Source organism: Dendropsophus ebraccatus, chromosome 3, assembly GCF_027789765.1.
Source record: "Dendropsophus ebraccatus isolate aDenEbr1 chromosome 3, aDenEbr1.pat, whole genome shotgun sequence".
NCBI lineage: Eukaryota > Metazoa > Chordata > Amphibia > Anura > Hylidae > Dendropsophus > Dendropsophus ebraccatus.
In genome coordinates this window covers 105,710,113-105,737,427 of record NC_091456.1, presented here as the reverse complement: position 1 = coordinate 105,737,427, position 27,315 = coordinate 105,710,113, and the positions used below count along the sequence as shown (strand labels likewise).

The 27,315-nt window shown below is 41.8% G+C and overlaps 1 protein-coding gene across 1 annotated transcript in view; it reads right to left on the bottom strand.

Moving 5' to 3' along the window:
* Positions 1-27,315, bottom strand: part of EFNA2 (ephrin A2) — a 459,103-nt gene that overhangs the window by 23,694 nt on the left and 408,094 nt on the right. The window contains exon 4 of the mRNA XM_069964476.1: positions 1,371-1,436. Within this exon, the coding sequence (XP_069820577.1) occupies positions 1,371-1,436 (66 nt within the window). The remainder of the gene's footprint in view (positions 1-1,370; positions 1,437-27,315) is intronic.

Genomic DNA, 27,315 nt, shown 5'->3' with positions numbered 1-27,315 from the left:
CTAGTAGAAACATGCCCTTAGTAAGTGTCACTATTTTGTCTTGCTGACTAACTAAAATGTCATTTATCTTATGGGAACAACAATCTTTTTTAAAGCTATTGTTACAAGCTGGATAGGACAGCTATATATTGCCATACAGCAGACATAGTATATAAGTAAATTGGTACAGGAGGCAAGCTTCTTCCTCCCCTCCTGTAAAGCTTGGCAGCCTGTCACTTCCTGGATGATATGTTAATCTTACGATGCCATATGCAAAGTGCTGCTGCAGAACATTAGGTAGGTAGGCTCCCAAAACCTAGACCACATTCACACGAACTTGTGTGTCTTTCTGTAATGGAAATTTTTGTTGTGCCACTGGTGTGTATTACACACGAGTGCACTTCTCTTGTCTTCCTCCATTGTATAAAAAGTAGTCCCTCACACACAGCTTCAAAGATATCATTAATAAATAGTGCTACGGGATCTAATTTACCTAAGTATTCTGCTCTACCGTCGGTACTGTTTTATCCCTCTTATTTATTATTTGTGCTTCATATCCTTCCTCAATGCACTTTTATAAGCCTGCATATGTAAATATAGATAAAAATAGTACTGAACCTACAGTATATCCATTCATTCTCTCCCCCTCTCTGTCAAATAGAAATATATTGCTAAGAATTTCAGTGTAAAACTATTTTTTGTCTCTTTACATATATAGTGCCTTGAAAAAAAATCTTACCCCCTGAGATTGTTTTATGTTACATTAACAAACCTAACTGTATTTTATTTGAATCATATTATAGACTAAAACAAAAACAAAAACAAAATGATATTGGTTTTTAAAATGTTTTAAAATAAACATCTGGAAAGTGTAGGGTGCATCTGCCAGGGACAGTGTGCAGAAGCAGTGCGATCCACTCACTGACTGACCACTAATTCTGACCATAAAGTCTCATAGACTTACACTGTTTGAATAAGCCATTACGGAGACACTACAAGGGAGTGGATGACCCGGCTGTTTTCTTCCTGACTATATATGCTGATCACAGTGGGTCACAGCAGTGACACTGATGCTCTTATCAATAACTTTTGACTCGTCTGTTTTTTTGTTTGTTTATTGATTTGTCAAAAGATAATTTCAATGACAGGTTCTCTTTAAAGCAAATGTACCCAGTGTAACACACCTCTCCTCCCCCCGTGATGCAGCCCCATTGATTCTAGCGAGAGAACCAGGCGGCAATTCAAAAAGAGGACCACGCCGCCGGCATAGTGGTGCTGATCACTTTAGGTTAAAAAAAATAGCAGCGATGTCCCCCCTGGACCACACCCTTTCAACCTCTTACAGACCACAGTCTGACCCACAGGGGGTTAAGTTAAGCGGTACTACTTACTTGTTGGTCGTACGTAAACTTTCAGCCTGAGGCAAGGTTTATCCACCGAGTTTGGAGGGGTGGATGCTGAAAGATAAAATAGACATATGTCAATACAAAGCATCAAAAATTATATATACAATCATTATTATGAAATTCAAGTAATTCTTTTTAAAGTCCCACAGAAAGCCTCGTCATATATCACCAAAGCATCAATAAATTGGCCAATAGGCCAATATGAATGAACAAATTGGATAAGATCCCTGGAATGACTTGTTCATTCATAAGGGTACGTTCACACGTTGTATACATGTTGCAGATTTTATGGAAGGTAATCAACAGGCAGCATCAACAAGCTAAGTTCACATGACATTTTTTTCTGTCCTCCCCCCAAAAAAATGACGTTAGTCATCTTGAGTTCCAAATGACGCCAGTGATTTTGTGTTTTGGGTGCCCGTCATTATAATAATGGCTGTTGGTACATTATTTTAGTTCGGGCTCTTTTAGGTGTTTTGTTTTTTTAATTACATCGGTTGTTTGCAAAAAACATTCACAAATAATTGTCATGAACTTAGTTTGACGTCTGTTTAATACACTATGTGCATTGGGCGGCTGTCATTGCATTGACTTCAACGCATTCCATTGACTTCAATAATAATTTGGTGATAACTTACGTTAGTTTGAAAAAGAAAAAAACTGATACCGTTTGTCTTTTTTCACATAGTGTGAACATAGCCGTAAAGTGTAATTAGCAAGTCTATCTACATAAAATCTGTACTCATTTTTCAATATCTACGGGGCAGGTTTTTATTGTGTGTACACTGGGAGGAGTATATACAGTAAGATCTTACACCTGTGGGTTGCTGTTGCACATTTTGTATTTTTGACTGAACTTAGCCACAAGCTTAATGGTGTGAATTTAACCAATATAAATAGTGTATAAAATCAGCAGTGTAAAATCGCACTTTCACATCTGAAAATCTAATCTGCACCATCAAATCTGCAGTGTAGATTTGATTAAGCAGATTAAGAATGAGAGAAAGTATGTGGTCATTATACAGTCATCTTGTTTCACTCCAAGACCTTCTTAGTCTCCAAAGATCTGCCCTTTAGCCAATTCATCTGAAGAGCCATAACTGTGCAGACTGAGGAACAGTACAGCAGGGTATAGGCAATGCCACTCATAATGCCAATCCAGGGATTACCGGATATACAGGTGCTCCAGATCCTCACAGTACACAGACATAACTAGCCCCAATCCAGCTGACATACACACTCCTTCTTCACACAGAAGTGCAGATGGCAAGGTTCAGATGCACACTTTCCAGTAACGTAATATTCCAAAAAAAAAAACTGGAGAGCCACAAAAGTTCATACCAATTCCTGGGTTCTAATATATAACAGAAAAGCATTTTGGCTCCTCAGTAACCTAGAGCCTTTCTCATACTTACATAACCATACACTGTAAACCTACTTAAACATATTCCTCTGTCATGTGTCTCTGTTTTCACTTCCAGATCAGAGGTTACCTCTGCCCTGGAAGTGAAAGCGGAGACCTGTGACAGAGGAAGATATTTAAGTAAAAGGGGTGGGATGGACCAGGGGGCCAAGGTCGCAAATGCTAGCAAACAGGGCCGGATTAAGGTTGGTGGAGGCCCCGGGCGACAATTTTGTTTGGGGCCTCTCATTCCCCCCACCCACACTCACACAAAAAAAAAACTATACAGCCATCCATACAAATGGCTGCCTTACTGTAGGGGATTTATAATGTTTATGAACATTATACACAGCTGTGACACCGAGCTCTTCATGAATTGTAGTGAAAATGTTTGTAGATGTTAATTTTTTTCAAATTCAGTGTTGAAAACTGTCAGTTTTCATTTAATTTTATGTGGGGCCCCTCTCTGCCTATTATCAATGTGAGATCAGTGGTCCAAAGTCAATTTTATTTTTAAAGGACAAGTGCCATGAAAAACTTTTTCCCAGTAATTGAAGCACATTACAAAGTTATATAACTGTGTAATATGCTTCAATCACCTATCTGCCTCCCTTCCCTGTCTTTTCCCCCCTTCACCCCCCAGCAGGAAGTGTCCTAACTCACACAGACCTGATTACTGTCGTCACCGTCACCAAGCTCTTCTCTCAGCTCCTTCTCCTGTTACACTTGCCTCCCCCCTCCCCTGCCTTGTCAGGTGACAGGCTTGCTCAGCTCCCATTGGCTGAACAACTGCAAGCCATCACTTGTCACATCTCACTTGCTTATCTTCCCTCTGACTGACGCCGGCACATAGGCAGCTCCCCCCTCCCCTCATACCCTCTCTCCTGCTGCCGTGGACTCACTAGAGAAGATAAGCTGACCAAGCTGAGTCACCTGAAAGGCAGGGGAGGGGGGAGGCTAGTGTAACAGGAGAAGGAGCTGAGAGAAGAGCTTGGTGACGGTGACGACAATAATCAGGTCTGTGTGAGTCAGGACACTTCCTGGTGGGGGGTGGAGGGGGGAAAAGACAGGGAAGGGAGGCAGATAGGTGATTGAAGCATATTACAGAATTATATAACTTTGTAATGTGCTTCAATTACTGGGAAAAAGTTTTTCATGGCACTTGTCCTTTAAATCATAATTTTGTGTTTTTACTTTGATGCCCATTTTTATGCCAACCGTGGGGTCCTTTTGGCCATGTTTATCACCAATCCCCTCAGGGCAGCTCACTTACAAGCAGGTTATGAATATTATACTAATATTATATAATTTACTAATAATATATAATATTATACTAATATTATATAATTTTCTGTAGGAATAATGGCTAAAACAGGAAAAATAAAAATCCTCTTAATAAGAAACTGCTGAATAAGAAACCAACTTCAGCCTGCTTAATCTAGATGCTATATAACAGCAACATGGCAGCCACTATGTGGTAATGGGGACAGAGGCTATTTGTCCAGCAGTACAGCAATACTGTGCACTGTGCCACTGAAGGGGTATTGGGTCTCACCGCAAAATGTGGGCAATGTTGTGGATACTGGGGGGGGGGGGGGAGATGGCATTAAGGGGGCAATGTGGAGAGTAGCAGAGCTGTATGTGTGTGAGCATTAATAAAAGATATGTATGTGTAACAGGCAGGTGTGTGTGTGTGTGTGTGTGTGCGTGTGTGCGTGCGTGTGTGTGTGTGTAAAACAGGCAGTGCTGTGGTGTTTGTGTGTACATTGAAGGGCTGGTTACCTGCTCATATGGACATGAGCTCCTCTCCATACACGTCCCCTCCGACAGCTTGCATAGTCTGGCTCCTCCCTCATCACATGGGCCTGACATCACCACAGGTCCTTTAGCTCACACTGGGTTTCCCGTCCTGCAGCTGCCCTGGTGTCCTGTCTCTCAGCCATATCACAGTCCTCACAGGGAGAGGCAGGGGTCACAGGACACACAGGACATGGCTGCAGCCATGGTTAGCAGCAAACAGTGCTGATACACAACACTCTGTGTGAGGTTGTGTATGCTCTACTGTTTGCTTTTTTTTCACAAACCCCACTTCCAGGTTTGGGCTGGTGGAGGCCCCCTAGTGGAGGATGCCCCTGGGCATGTGCCCCTGGTTCCCTCCCTCTAATCCGGCCCTGCTAGCAAATAGTGAGAGGGGCTGGGTAAGTGTGCATGTGGTGTCAGGCTGCCAGCAGAGAGAGTAAGGGGGGCTTGGGGGAGTGTGTATTTGGAGTCAGGCTGCCAGCCGAGAGAGAGGGGGGAGGGGCTGGGGGAGTGTGTATGCGGTATCAGGCTGCCAGCGGCGAGAGAGTGAGCGGGCGATGAGGGAGTGTGTATGTGGGATCAGGCTGGCAGCAGCGAGAGAGAGTGAGGGGGCGATTGAAGTACAAGCTGCCTGCAGCCTAGAAGTGGAAAATAGTGCTAAGGGAAGGTATGTTTTTGCTGTTGTTTCTTTTAATATTGCTACCTACAGGTGTAAAATTACCAAAAGGGGGGGATCCTACCTACAAGGAGCAAACTACCTACAAGGGGGTGCTATCTGTAAGCAGGAAAACTACCTACTAAGGACAATCAGGGGCGTAACTACCACTGTAGCAGCCAAAGCAGTTGCTATGGGGCACGCTGCACTTCTGACGAGCTCTTGCAGTTATGACTACACTTGACGGCCTAGTGGTCAGCCGGGAAGGGGGAGGGTCAATGAAAAGTTTGCTATGGGGCACAGCCATTTTTAGTCCGGTGCCTCATCCCCCACATGTACTGTGTGGAAACCATTAGCACACTTGGATCCGCTCCTCCAGGGTAAATATCTACCTCAGTACCACCGAACATTTACATACCTCCCCCCATGATTATTGATCACGATTCCCTTCCTACAGCAGGCGCAGCCTTGCCAGCACATCTACATTTACAGCCCCTGTTGATATTCACTATACAGGTACTCCCTCTACTTCTCTTCCTCCATACCCCTATTACCTCCTTCTCCTTGACTGACGAGCTTATACCCTGCATTGTCCTACTTCCTACTAACATCATTATGTACTTGTATATCTGTACATGCAGGGCTCCAGACTAAAAAATTTACCTAGGAGCCATTGGCTCCTAACCTGAAAAATTTAGGCGCCAAATAGAATATTTGGTCGCCAACATTTTAAAACCTGTAAAATTAATGTTATGTTAAATGGGACTTACTGTGTGCAGAGGCCACGGCAGCATCCTCCTCCTTTAGATCCTTTCTTTTCTTAGTTTAAAAACGTTTAACATGGAAACTTGCAACTTGACAACCATATACCCCCCTGCTGCCGGTGTGTTCCCTCAGCCAGCTGCCATCTTACCGGCAATGATCTACTATATATATATATATAGCCCCCGGCAGCCGATGACATATAGCCCCTGTGGCAATGTATATGGGAAGTGGTACTGTGCAGTGTATATACATACAGACACTGAGGGAAGTGGTACTGTGCAGTGTATATACATACAGACACTGAGGGAAGTGGTACTGTGCAGTGTATATACATACAGACACTGAGGGAAGTGGTACTGTGCAGTCTATACATACAGACACTGAGGGAAGTGGTACTGTGCAGTCTATACATACACACTGAGGGAAGTGGTACTATGCAGTCTATATATACAGACACTGAGGGAAGTGGTACTGTGCAGTCTATACATACACACTGAGGGAAGTGGTACTGTGCAGTCTATATATACAGACACTGAGGGAAGTGGTACTGTGCAGTCTATACATACACACTGAGGGAAGTGGTACTGTGCAGTCTATATATACAGACACTGAGGGAAGTGGTACTGTGCAGTCTATACATACAGACACTGAGGGAAGTGGTACTGTGCAGTCTATACATACACACTAAAGGGAAGTGGTACTGTGCAGTCTATATATACAGACACTGAGGGAAGTGGTACTGTGCAGTCTATATATACAGACACTGAGGGAAGTGGTACTGTGCAGTCTATACATACAGACACTGAGTGAAGTGGTACTGTGCAGTCTATACATACACACTGAGGGAAGTGGTACTGTGCAGTCTATATATACAGACACTGAGGGAAGTGGTACTGTGCAGTCTATACATACACACTGAGGGAAGTGGTACTGTGCAGTCTATACATACACACTGAGGGAAGTGGTACTGTGCAGTCTATATATACAGACACTGAGGGAAGTGGTACTGTGCAGTCTATACATACAGACACTGAGGGAAGTGGTACTGTGCAGTCTATACATACACACTAAAGGGAAGTGGTACTGTGCATTCTATATATACAGACACTGAGGGAAGTGGTACTGTGCAGTCTATATATACAGACACTGAGGGAAGTGGTACTGTGCAGTCTATACATACACACTAAAGGGAAGTGGTACTGTGCATTCTATATATACAGACACTGAGGGAAGTGGTACTGTGCAGTCTATATATACAGACACTGAGGGAAGTGGTACTGTGCAGTCTATACATACACACTAAAGGGAAGTGGTACTGTGCATTCTATATATACAGACACTGAGGGAAGTGGTACTGTGCAGTCTATATATACAGACACTGAGGGAAGTGGTACTGTGCAGTCTATACATACCCCCCCCCTCGCACCCCACACGCACTGACTACCGCACCTGGCCGCCATCACAACAGACACACTACCAATCCCCCGCCCAGGCCGCGGTCCCCCCACACACATTACTGGCCGGCCGCCACCCCTGCCGTCCCTCCGGTTGTACTCACCCACTCACCCACAATCTAAGCTTGGTGCCGCTGGGGTGCACTTGAAGAACCGCCGGGTGAGGAGAGGCGGGAGAGAGGCGCCTCTGCGGCCGTCCGTCCAATGAATGACGGACGTGCTGGATGACGTCACTGGAGAAGCGTGTCCCCAGTGTGCGGGGACACGCTTCGGTGCAGCGTGCGTCATTGTCCTTAAAGAGACAGCGCGCCGCCGCCGGGGACAGTCGCAAATGGCGCCCAGGTTAATAAATCTGGGCGCCATTTGCAAGATGTCAGTCGCATTGGCGACCATTTTGGTCGCCATCTGGAGCCCTGACATGTATGTATGACTAATCTGTGCATATGTTTCTTCTATAGCCATGAATTACTCCACTGCTCTCTCCACTCATCCCCAAGCCTAGAATCACTACAGAGCTATTTTGTTGTATTCATGTCATATATGCCCTGTTTATAGACCAACAGATACCTCTCACTTCATTTGCAATGTACCCACGGGGTCTTTTTCCCCCATTCCTTGTACTATATGTATATTATATATTGTGTATCATATCATCTTGTCCAAGCACCAAATCATTATATTTATCTCTGTATTTCATGTTCATAGACTCCTAGAGAAAGGTGCCTTCACCGAAACGTCGGATTATGTCTGTGTTTACCAGTGTTACAAAATAAATGATGCACAAAAGCACTTGCAATTGAATACTTGAGACTACCTTGCCCTTAATTTTCTATAAGGGAACCGGTGGATTACTATCTATATTTGGTGTCAGGCTGCCAGCCGAGAGAGAGCGGGAAGGGGCTGGGGGAGTGTGTATGTAGTATCAGGCTGCCAGCAGCGAGAGAGAGTGAGGGGACGATGGTGGAGTGTGTATGTAGGATCAGGCTGGCAGCAGCGAGAGAGAGTGAGGGGGCGATTGAAGTACAAGCTGCCTGCAGCCTAGAAGTGGAAAAGAGTGCTAAGGGTATGTTTTTGCTGTTGTTTCTTTTTATATTGCTACCTACAGGTGTAAAATTACCAAAAGGGGGGGGGGGGGTCCTACCTACAAAGAGCAAACTACCTACAAGGGGGTCCTATCTGTAAGCAGGAAAACTACCTACTAAGGACAATCAGGGGCGTAACTACCACTGTAGCAGCCAAAGCAGTTGCTATGGGGCACGCTGCACTCCTGACGAGCTCTTGCAGTTATGACTACACTTGATGGCCTAGTGGTCAGCCGGGAAGGGGGAGGGTCAATGAAAAGCTTGCTATGGGGCACAGCCATAGTTACACCCCTGAAGACAATCTAACATACAGGGAGGAAATCTATTGAAGCCACCTTTCTACCTAGTGGGAAGACATACCTACTTCTCCCTAACCCATGTAATTCACCCAACAACCCTCTTACTTTCCCAATTTATTGGAGGCATTATTACCATTTAAAACCCTATAGGTGGGTAAAAAGGTAAGGAGGTTGCTAAAAAACACAGAGATTAAGCAGAGATGAGTCATGGTCAAGAAGAAATGGTTTCAACAGTCTGGTAAATTAAAGAGCTCTGATCAGTGAGTCACTGAATGTAACTGTACTGTAATCACTTATAATATATATATTATAATATAAGCAGTCTGCAAAATAAAATAACTACCTTTACTTACAAAGAGAACCGCTAAAAAAACTACCTGCAGCCTGGAAAGGCTTAGCCGTTTTAAATCTAGCACCTAACCTACTGTCAAATTATGCAAGTCTGCTCAAGAGACTTGTGAGTCCGCCCAGGTGTGCGCCCTCGGTTTCATGTACCACAGGTGGATAACCTAAATACTCAAGTGTTAGCATTGCAATTAGTACCCTTATGACAGAAGGAATACAGACCTCCTGACGGATGTAGGTTTATGAAGGAGCCTGGAGACCAGATGGACCTATAAGAGCTTTATTATGGAAACCAGATATGCTTCTGATTGAAGTAAAAAAAACGTCAAAGAACAAATCCAGAATGTGGGTAGAGCCTTCATTTTATACACAGTAGCCTTGAGCCCATCAGTGAACAAGTTCCTTGAAACATGAAATAGTTCTGTTTTCCTTCAGCAAAAGGCCTAACTTCTCACCACTTAGTACATTTCTCCCTGTGTGTGTTCCATACAGGCCAGTGTAATTAGCAAGCTTGTCTGTCCCTTGTGATTCTGTAGCAATCAAAGTACTTAAGTAGCTGCTGCGCTAATAACAAATTAGTATTCAAGTGTCTAATTTACACAAATTTCACCTTGTCATTGCTTTGTAATTAGTGACAATTATGGTAAAGCGTAAGCAAGTGGGGCTAGCTCTCTATAAAAGCTGCCCCTATGGACATGTTTTAACAAAAGTTCTCAGCTTGGAGAGGGATAATAAATCTTTTTAGGTGGTTTAAAAGAAGGGTCAAACTTCATATGTAATTAATCTAGTGTGCATATATTAATCATGACCTATAGTGTCAGTAAATTGTGGTCATGTGAGTGAACTTAACAATCAACCCAGCTATAATGGCAGCATCTGAAGATGTGATTTTTTTTCATAACCGTATAGTTCAATACTATTAACTCTTTTCTTCTGCCCCATAAGCAGGTAACATAGGCAAATAAAATCTCAATTTAACAAGTAACTACTGTAATCTACTGGGGACATACAGTAAGTAAGGAAGGGTGCTTGAGAACAAATAGTTGGAAATAATATAGCATGCTTCTATTGCTCACTTATTTTCTTTACAAAAGCAGAATAGGGAGAAGAATTCATAGTGACAACTTTTCTGGTCATAGAAAAATGGAAATTGAGTATGGTTTCCTCTCCATTTTCCAATACCTCAGGTTAAAACCAGAGCAGTGTTCAACCCACAATAATGTATAACATACTCCAAGTGCCCTGACAAACCACTTTATATTCTATACTGCAGTAAGTTAGGCTATATTCATGATCCAATGGCCAGAACCATAGATAGCATTGGGCATTTCAGGGTTTGGTAGCAACTGCAATAAAAGTACACATATAGCTCATTTATCATTTTCCGGTGTCCGTTCCAGTTGCAAGGGGGGGGGGGGGGGGTAGATTAGTCACTTCTTTTAACTGTGTCAGATACAATTAAACACTGTCGGAGGGCAGGTATGTGTTAGTTCCCTGCTCCACTATTCAGCCTTATAGGATAGAGACGATTTAGAGGGAGGAGACTCAGGTGCAGGTTGATGATGTCACTGCAGGGATCCTATCCTAGCATCTTATAGGCTTGTGCAGGGTTTCCCGCCCAAAATAAGAAAGCTTCTACTTTTGATTGGGCTCTTTGTAATGCCCAGCCCTCTGTAGGCGATGTCTCTGGGACCCCGATAGTGCCGCTGACAGGCTGCTGATAGGCGTAGGAAAGTACGGTATGCAACACTAGACGTCTTTCTGGATCTTTCTTGACCCTTTCTTTAGTAAAGTTGCAAGTTGTGACGTTGATTTATGCAATAATCGCCAAGCCCTACTAAGGAAGGCACCATTGCTGAAAGATGAGCACTAAGGAGGAAGCATTATGGAAGCAGGTGGAGGGCACAAAGTTGGCACCAATACTGTGGCGTATTTAATATTTATTACTGAAGAGATAGTGGGTGCAGCTCACAAAAAGTCTGGGAGGGGATAAGGTACCTGGAAATAATGCACTAACCCAAATGCAAATATATAAGGACAATGATAAAGATAGTGACCAGCCCTCAAGGTATCTCCAACATGTGCTGCATATGAGATGTACTGTATGGTATAAAAGATGGATTAATAATTTAATCATTTTTTTAGATTCAAAAAGCAATAAAGCAATATTACAATAAAATGCATATAATTAGAAGACCATACCACACAGCCCTTATTAAAGTAATACAAAAATGTAAAAACACTGGGGAAAAAAACAAATTTTTCAGAAAACATTCAAAAACATGACACATATAAACAGCAGCAAATAATAATAAAATTGAAACAAAGATAAAGTCCAAAACCTTTTGTTAATTCATGAATTGCTGTTCTGGTTCTAATTCAGAGTTCTTGAGTGTCTGAACAGTGTTGTTACAGTTCCAGCTGCATTGTGTAATACAATGCAATAATGTCTAGGGCAAATGTATTAAAGGGGAACTCCAGGTAGAGGTTAAAAAAATGAAACTTCTGCAGAAGCATAAAGCATTACTTACCTATATATTCCAGTTTTGAAACTACCAAAAATCTATTTGTTTTGGGGAATTTTGTTCTGTGCTGTATGGCTGCACTTCCTGGTTTATCAGTTGTACACAGTACTACAGGTTCCGGAATGCCTTGCTTCCCCTCAGCTGTTCATCAAACCCTGCCCATTCCCCATCCAAATCCGTTGCAGAACATCTAGGCTGTGTTACACATTGCAGTTTCATTGTGTTACTGAATAATTTTCATTACTTTATCATTTCATTGTTGTCCCAACCACCCACACAGCACACTGTATTCTCTACCTGTAACACCACACTGTATTCTCTACCTGTAACACCACACAGCACACTGTATTCTCTACCTGTAACACCACACAGCACACTGTATTCTCTACCTGTAACACCACACAGCACACTGTATTCTATACCTGTAACACCACACAGCACACTGTATTCTCTTCCTGTAACACCACACAGCACGCTGTATTCTCTACCTGTAACACCACACAGCACACTGTATTCTCTACCTGTAACACCACACAGCACGCTGTATTCTCTACCTGTAACACCACACAGCACGCTGTATTCTCTACCTATAACACCACACAGCACACTGTATTCTCTACCTGTAACACCACACAGCACACTGTATTCTCTACCTGTAACACCACACAGCACGCTGTATTCTCTACCTATAACACCCCACAGCACACTGTATTCTCTACCTGTAACACCACACAGCACACTGTATTCTCTTCCTGTAACACCACACAGCACGCTGTATTCTCTACCTATAACACCACACAGCACACTGTATTCTCTTCCTGTAACACCACACAGCACGCTGTATTCTCTACCTGTAACACCACACAGCATGCTGTATTCTCTACCTGTAACACCACACAGCACGCTGTATTCTCTACCTGTAACGCCACACAGCACGCTGTATTCTCTACCTATAACACCACACAGCACGCTGTATTCTCTACCTGTAACACCACACAGCACACTGTATTCTCTACCTGTAACACCACACAGCACACTGTATTCTCTACCTGTAACACCACACAGCACACTGTATTCTCTACCTATAACACCACACAGCACACTGTGTTCTCTAACTGTAACACCACACAGCATGCTGTATTCTCTACCTGTAACACCACACAGCACGCTGTATTCTCTACCTGTAACACCACACAGCACCCTGTATTCTCTACCTGTAACACCACACAGCACGCTGTATTCTCTACCTGTAACGCTGATATTGGAATAAAGTAAAGAAATTTTTGATTTTATTTTTCTTTTCATTTCCACACACATATTATGATCAAGCATCTTTTATCTTTGAAGTTGAACCCCACAATAAGGCTCTGATCCTCTCTGCCGTTTAGCATCATTTACTTGTGTTGCCGCATCATTTTAGTGAATACGCTGCAGTACTGCAATGACACTCCAACATGTGTGCACACAGCCCTAATTTCACTGCACACTTCTGCGCAATTAGCAAAATCAGTGCAACACCTGCTTCTGGCTGGTCTGAGATGATGAATCACTCAGCCAGCCAAGCCTCCTGGGACATCACGCCCTGAGGCATGAAATATTTGTCTCCTAAGGGGGGATAGCAGAAGGAGCAGGAGACAATGTGGATTGGCACAGAGGCCATTTTTCTTCACTTCCTGGCTTTCAAACAGCTACCGATGTGGCAGAACCGTACAGATATGGTAATACATTATATAGACACAAGTGTTGTGTAGCTGGGCAAGATGGTGGTGTCCCACTAAGCCACTTGTCACAGTGACTAGGAGTGGCATGCACCCACCCCTGGGTGCACCAACACGCACCTTTTAGTTAGAACAGGCACAGGTGTAGTGTGAGGAAAACACAGAGTCTCTGGTGAAGTTAAACAGGAACAAATTTACTGTAAATTCTTCTAAGGCACAGTTAATAACAGGTGCAGACTTTTAACAGAGGTTACCAATACACAGGCAATACTGGATTCTTTGAGCTGGGTACTTGTATTATGGAGTATATACATGAAACAATCCTAGTTTCGCATTAGTGGATACAGGAATGCTAGGAATAGATAGGTAACGGTCCCTAGGAGTGCTGGAGTTAACACTTGGAGCTGAGGAAAGGGGGATTACCATCGGGCCTTGCCTATGCAGTAACAGAACTCTGTCAGGGTGACCAGACTCAAGAGGACTTGGTAGTGTGGTGCACCACCGGTGTGGTGGACGACCGGTCACTTGCCAGATGGTGAACTGAATAGTGGTTGGTCGGGAAATAGCTCAGCCATGTTATGTTGTCATGACGCCAGTGCCAGCTGGGCACACAGGTATAATGGCACACCTGCTTTTATTTTAGTGAGGCTAGCTATACTCTTTCCCCTGTGGTCAGTAACCTGCCAGGCTGTTTTAGGGGTCCCTTGGGCGCTTACCACGGTGGTCCGAAATGGAGTTGTGATCCACCTGGACGATCGTTACTGCCTCCCACAGAAAGGGGAGATGACCCAAGGAAGATGCAATGGCTGTGCAAGGGCTTAGAGAATAACCACTGAGTGCAGTTAAATAAATAACTTCTTCTTTACTTTTGGAAACACTTGATACAGTAATATACAGTGGACTTGTCAACCCAATGTAATACTGTGCTCTGTCGGAAATTTAGTAGTAGAATAAGTAGAATACTTGATAGTATATAGAATACTTGTGCCCATGTTTTGACTCCCTGGTCTTTGCACCACCTATTGCCCCCCAGCGTCGGGCGACCCATCCTAGAGGGTGACACAAGCCTCAGACCTTGTTACCTGGGTTGAGCAGAGTGGTGAGAGTTTTCTAATTACACCCGCGCTGCAATATAGAGTACATAGGCTTTTAGCAACTTTGCTCTATCCGGATTAGGTCCTCTTTCTTCAGGATACTGTCCTGCACCTTTAGACTTGTTTACGGCGTGGGCTGGGATGATCCCTGACTTGTCCTCTCTTAGAGTACTTAGCACTGCATAGTGCGTGGAAGTGCTGCTTTCAAAAAAAGAGTGTCCGTTCCCATATACGTCTGCTCTGTACCACACCTCAGACTACACTGGACTCGTCCTCAAACAGGGGACCTGGCATAAGCCAGGGCTCAACTTAATTGCTGCAGGGACCGTTTTGTTCAGACTAAGACTCACTAAGTTTATGGCTACCCATGTGACAACTTTCTACAGCATATGTAATATGTGCTGTAAGTGGGTGAGAAGGGATTGCAAGAGAAGAAAGGAGATAGGTAGAGAAAAGAAAGAGGTCTCATTGATGCACAAATCACAGAAACAATAACCCTTTAGTTACCTACAGCTGTGCATTACTTAAGCATGCAATATACATACTAGCGACATCTAGTGGTAAAACTTAGGTACTACTTCATCACAACTACTACTTTAAAGTACAGGCTTTTGCGAGGAGAGTAACACTCATGGTGGGACACCACAGTAGCATAGTCATGGTTTGGAGAAATACCCCCTATTGCCAGTAGAAATCACAGAGTGCCAGGACTGGTAACATGGGCCTATACAACTGGGGACTTGCTAACCCCTCAAGATTACCCGAGTAGGCCAAATAAAGATCAATGGAGTCCGGGGAATTATATGTACTTTTCTCCACTGGGGATAGTTCAGAAAATAGAAGGACTTCCTGAATAACACAACTCAAGAAATGATCACCTCCAGGCATAGGCAAGGTTTGTCCCTTTTCAGGTAGCCACCACTTGTTAGGTTTTAGCACTGCGTAGTGCTTGAGACAGGAACTAAACAGGAAAAGAATTAACATGGACTCCTCACTAATATCTCCTCTGGACTAGACTACCTAGTGGCAACTGACTCCAACTGTCTTTTTTTTTTTCCTCAGAAAATATTCTGTTCTGTGATTGAGCAGAATTACGATGTAAGGCCCTGTCTACTAGCCTGTAATATGTGGGTAAGGTGTGTATGGTACCCAGCTCACAGTTTGGCTACAGCAGAATCACTCAACGTGGCTGACATAGCATCATCAAACAGTTACAATCAACATTTACAGCATATAACTCCTTCAGCGCTGCAATAGGGTATGTGCACACTGCTTAAAACAAACGGAATCTCCGTTGCGTAATCCGTCGCTTGTGCCCGCACACGGACAGCGGCAGGCACGCGTCTCCGCCCCTGTCATAGACTCCTTTCTATGCACGGGCGGATTCCTTCTTCCGTCCAAAGAATGGTCAAGTTTATTCTTTGGGCGGAGGAAGGAATCCGCCCATGCATAGAATGGAGTCTATGACACGGGTGGAGACTCGCACGCCCGCCACTGTCCGCGAGCAGGCGCAAGCGACGGATTACATGACAGAGTTTCCGTCTGTTTTAAGCAGTGCGCACATACACATATGGTATACAGGAGACAGTGACACCAGTGGCAGAAAATAGGAAATGCAGGCAGAAATAGGAAATGCAGGTAGAAATAGAAAATCTGTGTTTAACCTGCTGGTTATGTTTTTGTATTCTGATGTTTTTCTTTCTTATAACTCTTTGCAGTCCAATGTTTGGCACTCTCTGGTTCATTTATTGTACTTTTACCAAATAATCATATGGCCTATGTTAATATAAATATTATATTAGGGATGACTATTTGGTATATCACAAAACTTTTCTAAAAATTTTGAAACAGAAATAGAAAATGCAGGTGGAGTGCAGATACCCTTCACCCAGAGGGTCCTATACGAAGATAACTTACTACAGGTGGGCAAGAACATAGCAGAGGCCACACCCACTTTGGGACACTGCATACAGAGCACTAAGGTAGGCACTATTACCATGTGCTACGCTAAGGAGATAGAAAACTGTGCAGGGAAAAGAGAAAGCTAGAAGAATTCACTATGGTGCTCTTTACTGTATGGAGAAGATTGGAAAGCAAGTGCCCCATATTAGAGAAAACTCCAAAATCTGATACTGTATTATGTTCCCTGTATTTCTCAATGGAGCACATCAGTCTTTGGAAATAATCCCCTGAACACCAGATCCTGGCTGTGAACTAGGCAGTAATGACTTGTATAAATATCACTATGAGTGGCATTTACATAAAAACATAGAAGATTGTCGGCAGAAAAAGACCACTGGGTCCATCTAGTCTGCCCTTTTAGTATTTTCTTTCTTATTATCTTAGGATAGATGTATGTTTATCCCAGGCGTGTTTAAATTCTGTTATTGTAGATTACCAAATACCTCTGCTGGAAGTTTGTTCCAGGTATCTACTACTCTTTCAGTAAAATAATATTTTCTCACATTGCTTCTGATCTTTCCCCCAACTAACCTCTCACTGTGTCCTCTTGTTCTTGAGCTCAGTTTTTTACTAAAAACACTCCCCTCTTGAACCTTATTTAGTCCTTTAACATACTTAAAGGTTTCAATCATGTCCCCCTTTCCCTTGTTTCCCCCAGACTATACAGATTTAAGTCCTTAAGTCTTTCCTGATATGGTTTATGCCTTACAACCTTCACCATTTTTGTAGCCCGTCTTTGGACCCGTTCTATTTTATCAATGTCCTTTTTTAGATGAGGTCTCCAGAACTGGACACAGTATTCCAGATGTGGCCTCACCAGAGCTCTATACAGTGGGATCACAATCTCCCTCTTCCTACTGGTTTTACCTCTAGCGATACACCCCAGCATACGATTAGCTTTCCCCACTGCCTGGTTGCACAGGTGACTCATTTTAAGCCTGTCAGAAATCACTACCCCTAAATCCTTCTCTTCTGAAGTCTTTTCCAACACAGTACTGCCGATGTGATACTCGGATAGAGGATTCCTCCTCCCTAAGTGCAATTTTTTTACATTTGGAAACGTTGAACTTCAATTTCTAGAGCTAAATCATTTTCCATATTACTGACACCTCTTGGAATATCAACCCTATTGCGCATATTTGTGTTGTCAGCAAACAGACAAACTTTACCTACCAAACCTTCTCCTATGTCACTTACGAACATATTAAAAAGAATAGGACCCAGAACAGACCCTTGTGGCACACCACTTGTAACCAGTCTCTGCTTGGAATATACACCATTAACAACAACCCTCTGATATCTATCTTTCAGCCAACCACAAATCCACTGAACTATCCAGGGATTAAGTCATTTTTTCTCCAACTTCTCTATCAGCTCTTTATGGGGAACTGTATCAAAAGCTTTGCTGAAGTCCAGATAGGCAATATCCACGGCACCACCTTCATCCAGCACTTTTGTGGCATAATCAAAGAAATCAATGAGATTAGTCTGACATGATCGGCCCTCAGTAAAGCCATGCCGGTTTGGATCCATCAAATTGTTGATTCTTAGGTGATCCATTATCTTCTTTTTTAGAAGAGTTACCATTATTTTCACTACTACAGATGTTAAGCTCACTGGCCTGTAGTTACTGGGCTCTTCTCTACTCCCCTTCTTGTGGATTGGTATAACATTGGCTGTTCTCCAATCATCTGAGACATCTCCTGTTAGCAGGGATTGGTTATACAGATCTGTCAGGGGGGCAACAATCACAGATCCGAGTTCTTTAAGAACCATGGGATGGACACCATCTGGACCAATCGCCTTATTCAGCTTCAAACGGGCAAGTTCCTCTGCAACTTCAGCCTCTGAAAATACTGGAGCTGAACCCATATAGCTGGAGGCAATGCTGTGTCCAGCCATCCTGTGATTGTGAAGGCCGCCTTCTGAAAACACTGAGCGGAAGTAACTATTCAAATAGTCAGCGACCGCCTTATCTCCATCAATAAACGTATTCTCCCCATTCCTTATTTTAGTAATGCTGCAGCCATTCTTCTTCTTCCTGTCACTTATATATCTGAAGAAGGTTTTATTCCCCTCCTTAACAGATTTTGCCATTTCTTCTTCTTTTGAGGCTTTAGCAGCATTTATAATCTGCTTTTAACTTCTCGCACATGTAGTCTAGTTGCCTTTAATATGGCATTTTTTAATTCTGCCCACTGAGTGCTCGTTCCCGATGTTTTATCCCACCCTCTTAATTCTTTATCTAAATACTCCCTCATTTACATCTATGGATTGTGGGTTGGATAATGATTATTTGTCATCACTACCGATCAATGCTAAACAATGACCACTAGTTTCATCACTGAATTTTTCTAATGGTGCGTTTACACAGACAGATTTATCTGACAGATCTTTGAAGCCCAAACCAGGAACAGACTATAAACAGGGATCAGGTCATAAAGGAAAGACTGGGATCTATCCTCTTTTCAAATCCATTCCTGGCTTTGGCTTCCAAAATCTGTCAGATAAATCTGTCTGTGTAAACCCAGCATTACCTTTCTGATCTATCCTATAATAGCAATCATATACATTTGGTATCACTGTTATCACAGTGACCCAGAAAATGTATTTGTCATTTATACCAACGCACTGAATAGCATAAATGTAGTATGCAAAAAATAAATAAATGAATAAAAAATCTTTTTTACTTTATCCATTATCACCCTCCCCCAAAAGAAAAGGGTTAATAAAAGTTAAAGTTCCATGACTTAAAAGTAAAATTAAAAAGTGAAAGTGGAGGACCGCCTGGAAAACTGGGAGCGGGCAGAAAGCGGGAATCATTACCGAGAGTTCGGGTTCGTACCTACAGACCCACATGAGCCCTTATTTTGTGTGCCACTAATTGTAGTTTGCAATGGCAGGTCTAATTTTTCCATCAAATATGCTGTGAAACTAGAAAAAAATTATTTGCTCGGTGAAACTGAAAATAAAAACAAATAAAACACAATTTATTTATTGGGGGGGGGGGGGTGTTGTGTTTACACTGTTCGCCCTATGGTAAAACTGACTTGTTATCTATGTTCCTCAAGTCAGTATGATTACAACACTAGGCAGCTTGTATGACTTTTATTTTATTTAATGACTTTTAATAAATTAAAACCTTTCTTAAAAACTAAATGTTTCCTAAAATTAATCTAATACCATTCCTTTTAATGCTTTTATTTGTTGGTCTATTGGGCTATGTGAGGTGTCATTTTTTGGGCCATGATCTGTATTTTCTATTGGTACATTGCTTGTGTATATTCCACTTTTTGATCAATTTTCATAACAATTTTTCTGGATTTGATGTGATGAAAAAAATCTGCAATTTTGCATTTTTGGGTTTTTTGCGCCCATGCCATTTACCATGCGAGATCAGGAATGTGATAATTTAATAGTTCAGTAAATTACGCATGTTTATTTATTTATTTTTATTTATAAAATGAGAAAAGGGGGGTGATTTAAATTTTTATTAGGGTCCCTGGGGGACTTCTAATATAACTACACTGATGTATGTATAGATCAGGGTAGTATACATAATACAGCACTGATCCATTAGATTAGTAACATAGTAACATAGTAACATAGTAAATAAGGTTGAAAGAAGACAAGAGTCCATCAGGTGCTGTATTACTCTGGTCTGCTGCAGACCAGATCTATAGAATACTGAGCCGGGATCAGCATAAGTTGAATCGATCGCCCCTCCAAGATTGCATTGCGAGGGGAGGTTGATGCACCCACGAGACCACCAATGATGGGGGGAAATAGCTATTTAAAAGCAGCTGTCAGCTTTGACAGCTGCATCAAATGGCTAATTAGCGGGCACTGCAATCGGACAGCGCCTGCTAACTGCTGCAGTCCCCGGCTACTAATAGCAGCCAGAATCACAGTGGTCCAGAGCAGGGTCACCACGCGACCCCTCTCTGCCTCCCCCTACCCGACCCAGGACATACAGTTACATCCTGGGTTGTGAATTTACAGGGATATTTAATTATTCAGCAGCAAGTTAAATTTACCATTGGCAACCAGGAAAAGAACCTTTACACACATAATATTTCAGGGCTCCTTTTTGCATTATCATTTGTTTGCAGGTCAAATTGTTTTCAATGGGAATTCACACTGTGAATTCTGGCGCATATTTTTCTGAGCACACGTTTGTAATATACCAGAATTAGTGACATGTCATTAAATATTATATTATTGCTTGGGAAAAACCAGCAGATTAGTGCATGAGCTAATGTGAATAGGCTAATCTGTATCCTCAACAGTAATGGTGTGTTTAAACAGACAGATTATCTGACAGATCTATTCAGCCAAAGCCAGCAACAGACTATAGACAGAGAACAGAGAAGTCATAAAGTAAAGACTGAGATTTCTCCTCTTTTTAAATCAGTTCCTGGCTTTGACTTCAAAATTCTGTCAGATAAATCTCTCTGTAAAAACACACCAATAGTAAAATATGCGATAGAAATACAAGGTTATCCTCTAAACTTTTGTCATGCTAGACATATTTTTCATGCAAAGTGTGAACATACCCTTAGCCCCCAAGACAAATAAATCCCATGAAGGTAAATTAACCCCTACAACACCATGATTATTAACCACTTCACTGTAGCACATTATCTAGAAAATAGTGTTGATTAAAACTCTGAAATACCAGGGAAATTAACCCTTTCACCAACTTAGACACTAACCTACTTTCCTACATTAGACCGCCAGTGATATAGCAAACTTCTTGGGGGACTTTATGAATCCAAAGGCTGTATCAATCTAACGGTACATGTTGGCAAAAAGGTACCTTTATGCCAATATACGCCCTGCTCACCTCATGGGTGGGCAGGGAGTGTGGCAAGGCAGGGAGAAGGAGTGGCCTCCCCTGGCACCGAATTTATTATGAATTACTCCTGTTTGTAGGTGAAAATATACACCAGCCTTACACTGGACTCAATAACCCCCCATCTCACTTAAACCATAGCTAAAATTAGAAAAAACTTTTGACATGTCTCGGAGACACATCAAAAGTTTTAATTGGTCTGGACATAAGTGTTCAAACCCTGACCATTTAGGAGAATCAGCGGGGAGACAACCACTTTTACAGACCTGTTTTCAGGCCATTTTGGTGTTTTTCTGCTCTTTTGTATGGGGCAAAATGACATAAAAACTAAATGTCTATAAGCATATTTTCGGGGCTTTTTCTGAAGTTTTTTCCCCAATTCTTTAATAGAAATCCTTGAAATACACAAAAAAAAGAATGACATGACTTGTAATGCAAGAAATGCAGGAATAAAACACCAAAAAAAAAGCCTATAATAATTTATACTAAAATTAGATGCCAGAAAAAATGCACAAAAAAACTTAAAAGCAATGTGGCAAAAAAGTGAGATTCTTACTGTACATTGGGAATTTTTATTTATTCATAACGTTCACCATGCCGGAAATATAGTGGGTATTTTTGTGTGCATAGGTACCAATTGTGTTAATTTTTTGTAGTTTAGACTTTTCTATTGGAAAAATGGGAAATGGAGGTTTGATTTGGCTTTTTAGTATATATTGTTCTATTTAAAAAAAAACATTTTTAAATACATCTTTAGGTCTATGTATTACCTAAGAAATAAAGAGGCTATGTTCCTACTATGGGCAGCCAACCATCTACTGATAGTGGTGGCTGCAAATAATGATTATTATTTGCTGGCATCATTATCAATAGACAGCTGTCTTTTCCTGATTAAATTCCATAGTATGAACATAGCCACAAACTGTCATTTTGGAGGATGTAACAGGATTCTTCAAAAGGCCCCTGACTGTCAGTATCTATGCACATTGCATTGTGGGGTAGCTGTTCAGAACCCAGAAGTAACGAGCCCACAGCTTCTGCCTAGATGCCACAGTCCCCATTGCCCCTTTGATATGTAAAATATGTTGATGCTAATCCTTATTTAAAAGAAAAACATTTATTTGAAAAAAACTTTTGCGACTAAGCAGTTCAAAAATCCCTTGGCGTGCTGCTGTTTATCAAAAAGAAATTAAAGGGATTTTCTGGGAAAAAAAACTTTCATAAATAAAGTATAGACTCTTTTAGATACTATTGTACCATTTTTCTCAACACGAACAGTCTGTGAATTTTCTGCAAGGCAGCTGGATTCTGAGCAACAATCTAAACAGTATTAGGGATAGTATAGTAATTTTTAGTATAAGCTAGATAAACAAGTGAACTGGTATGTAAGACTGTTCCGTGACGTTACTGTTTTACATGTCCTTCTGAGAACAATTCTGAAATGAATAAAAGGCTAATCCTTTTCAGCTGTGAAATTGCACTATGTAGTTAACTCTGACTGTTTTATTTAAGAGATCATTGTAATTGATCACTGGCTGCCATTTTAAAAGTAGGACTCCTACTATTGTGTGCTTTCTTTATAGGCTTCAGAAGAGGGCATTTACATTTAAAACATTTAGCTACATGCCACATGAGAATTGCACCTAAAAAAAATCGAGTACTTGGCCTATAATTTTAGCCATGCACCTTGCACCTATAAGGCTTATTCAGTGTGTTACTCGGCAGCTTTCATGTCTGCTTAATACATTTCTACCAAGCAGGCCTCATCTCTGATGTTCCGCCTGACTTGAATCCTAACCGGTCTAGCAGCAGCGGTATAGATCTCTGCTGTGCTCAACATATCATTTTAATATCATTAAAAGAGACCATTTATCTAGGTAATGGTACATCTGTAAATTACATCTAACAAATGATACAAGCAGCAAAAGCTCCATAATAAAATGAATTAGTGTAAAATAAGCCCAAAAGCATCCAAAATAAATATAAGAAAGTATTGCTAAATATAAGAAGTATTGCTAAATTTTACACTGCCCAGGAAAAGAGAATTTATTGCCACTTCCTGAACCTTGTCGATTTCGTTTTAGTGAAAATTCTGCCGCTAAAATGTTCTTGTAAAAATAGTTAAAGTGACACTGTCACCCCCTTTTTGCATTGTGACTGCTCTCCACTGCTCTTACAGCTTTCATTACTTATTTTATATCACACCTCATGGTGCTTGTTCTGGTAAAAAGTCGTTTTTATCACCTGTGGATTGGTATATGTGAGCGGGGCCTTGCAGTCTTTGTGCCACATCGCTCCGCCCCCAATGCCACTTAGCCCCGCCTTCAATCCATGACGTCATAGTCTCATAGGCCCCGCCCCCTCAGTGGCCATTGGTGTGGGACAATCTAGGGGGTGGGGCCTAGAGCTTTAGGCTGGCCCTTCCAATGGCTGATGAGGGGGCGGGGTGTATGCGGCGATGACGTCACGGATGGGGGGCTAAGTGTCACTAGGGACGGAGCGATGTGGCATAAAGGCCACAAGGCCCTGCCCACATAAACCAATCCACAAGTGATTAAAAATTACTTTTTACCAGAACAAGCACCATGAGGTGTGATATAAAATACGTAATGAAAGCTGTAACATTTACCCTTTACACCTGTGGAGAGGAGTCACAATGCAAAAAGGGGGTGACAGTGTCACTTTAAATGCCTTAGGCATATGTGTGTTAATTAAGTCTTCATAGCCTAGCCCTTTTTTTTTTAGTTGACCACGCTTCCTTACTTATGTCTCAGTAGTTTCTTGGCTTGGATTGTGTATCTATCTTTAGCAGGCATAGCAACAGAAACATACTTAGGTCAGTAGTTATGGCATACACAATATGCCATGCTATGATTTCACTGCATCTATTGTCAAGTTTGTAGTGGTTAATAGTGTAGTGGTTAAGCCACTGGCTTAATCTGCTTCTACTTTGTTTAGTAAACACAGTATCTATCTGTGAGTCTATCTATTCACCAACATAGATAGATTAGAGAAAGAAAGAGAAAAATGAAACAACAGTTTCTTCCTTCCCCTATACTACTCTGGAGAGGCTGTTGTTTCCCCGCCTATGGACAGGTTTGATGTCAGTGTTGGGCGGGGGTACAGATGAGGTGTTAAAGCTTGCCTGGCAACAGAAGAGACAAAGATCATGTGACCTCTGACTCAGAAGGGAATGAGAGGACAGAGATGCTGGGACAGAGTGGACCAGGAAATGAGGATTTTCCGCAGCTTCAGGGTGTAAGTCAGGATGTGCCACAGAAAAACTAACTAATTCATGTAAAAGAAATCTATTACAAACAAGCTTAGAGAATAGCTGGGGATTGAAAAGGGTTAAATCTTTCTTATCTGAAGTTCCCCTTTAACTCCTTTATATCACTGATCAGTGACATGAAGGGGGATTATGAGCCCACTTCATACATGGCAGGTGCTGGCTGTTATCTATGGCTGAAAAACAAAAATACAGCCCAACACTCCAGAGCTATGACCAATTGCACTCCTTCTGTGTTGTTTTGCTCACAGCAAAAGGTATAAACACTGCATAGAGTAAGAAATTGCCTTATAATGGTACATTGAGCAGGTCAGCACATTGATAAAGTGCACTTGTGTTATCCTATTCCAACACTGAAAATGCATTAAAAAAACACACAGTTTGCAAAGTATCTTTAATGCAGCTCTTCCTTGTGTAGGGACAGCTGTTGTATCGCTATTAGCGCTGCTTGTAAATGGATATTTTAAAGTTTACCTGGCTCTTCTTGTTGGTGTCAACTTGCTTGACTATAGTGGTTGCAGAGTCAAAATTCCTCCAATGCATTTTAAAGGGTACGGTAAGTGTCATTGTTTGTCAGGGGATTAAATAACCTGGTCACTCTGCTACAAGTCATATGAGTGTATTATTTTTGTCCCTAATGGTTTCTAGCTAAAATATTATTACTACCAACATCATATTGCCACAACATATATAATGGCATTAGTAGTCCTCACTCAAAATGTGCTAGAATATCACATAATCCATTCCACTATTAAGGCTAAGCACAACCTTTAATTACTTACTCTATACAGTGTTATCTACAGATAACACCCGCTGCCAATGATCTGCCTGGGCCATCAGTGTCAGTAATTAAACTTTTTTTTTTTTTTCTTTTACGCTCTTAACACTTATTTATTTAATGCTTTTGAAGACCAGAAATCAGTGTCTTCAATGCATCTCTATGAGAGCGCTCTTATAGAGATGCATAGAAGACACTAACTTCCGTTCACTTTAGATGCAAGACAGCCAGAGAAGAGGTTACATGGACCCTAGCGGTACAGTTATACAGGACCCCCAAACTGTACATTACAGGTATACAGGACCTCTACCAAATATACACTATAGGTATACAGGACCTCTCCCAACTATACACTACAGGTTTACCGCATCTCCACCAACTATACACTACAGGTATACAACATCTCCACCAACTATATACTACAGTTATACAGGACCCCATAACATTTACATTACCTGTATATAGGACTCCTCCCCCCTAACTACACTACAGGTATACAGGACCTCCAAAAACTATACACTACAGGTATAAAAAATCTCCAGCTATATAACATAAGTATACAGGACCCCTGAACCATACACTACAGGTATAGAAGACCTCCATCAACTATATACTAAAGGTACATGCGACTCTCGAACTATACACTACAGGTATACAGCACCTTCAACAACTTTATACTACAGGTATACAGGACCCCCAAACTATACAGTACAGGTATACAGGACCCCCCCCAACTCTACACTATAGGTACGCAACATTCACCGACTATACACTTCAGGTATACAGCACCTCCAACAACTATATGCTACAGGTATACAGGACCTCCAAACTATACAATAAAGTTATACAGGACCTCGACCAACTATACTCTAAAGGTATACAGGCCCGGCAAACTATACAGTACAGGTAATGGGGACCCCAAACTATGCAGCACAGGTATACAGCCCCCCCAAAAAAATTATACACTACAGGGTATACAGGACCCCCCCAAAAAACAAACAAACTATACACTTCAGGTATACAGTCACCTCCAACTATACACTACAGGTATATAGGACCCCCCAACTATACACTACAGATATACAGCACCTCCACCAACTATATGCTACAGCCCCCCAACTACTATATACACTACAGGTATACAGGTACAGGACCCCACTCAACTATACACTACAGGTATAAAACCCCACATCCCCACCCCCAACTATACACTGCAGGTATAAAGCACCCCCCTCAACTATATATACTACAGGTATACAGGACCCCTATAACTATACACTTTAGGTATACAGAACTCCTACAACTATACACTACGGGTATACAGCCCTCCCCATGCACACTATACACTACAGGTATACAGGACCCCTCCAACTATACACTTTAGGTATACAGAACCCCTCCCACTATACACTACAGATATACACGAATTCCACTGATTAACTCAGATAAAACAACACCTGCTGCTCCAGAGTTGAATAAGGTTAAAATCTTTATGTTTATGCACCTGGCCATAACACTGCCAATGTTGAACATAACCAGGCTCTGTATATGACACTGCAAATGTTGTATATAACCAGGCTCTGTATATGACACTGTCAATGTTGTATATAACCAGGCTCTGTATATAACATGGCCAATGCTGTATATAACCAGGCTGTATATAACACTGCCAATGTTGTATATAACTAGGCTCTGTATATAACACTACCAATGCTGTATATAACCAAGCTCTGTATATAACACTGCCAATGTTGTACAGCATATAACCAGGCTCTGTATAACACTGCCAATGTTGTATATAACCAGGCTCTGTATAAAGTCTTATCACATGGCATCTCAGTTTGGCTATTAGATATTTAGGATGTTAAACGTTTTTAGTTTATTTATAATGTAACAATTCACATAAA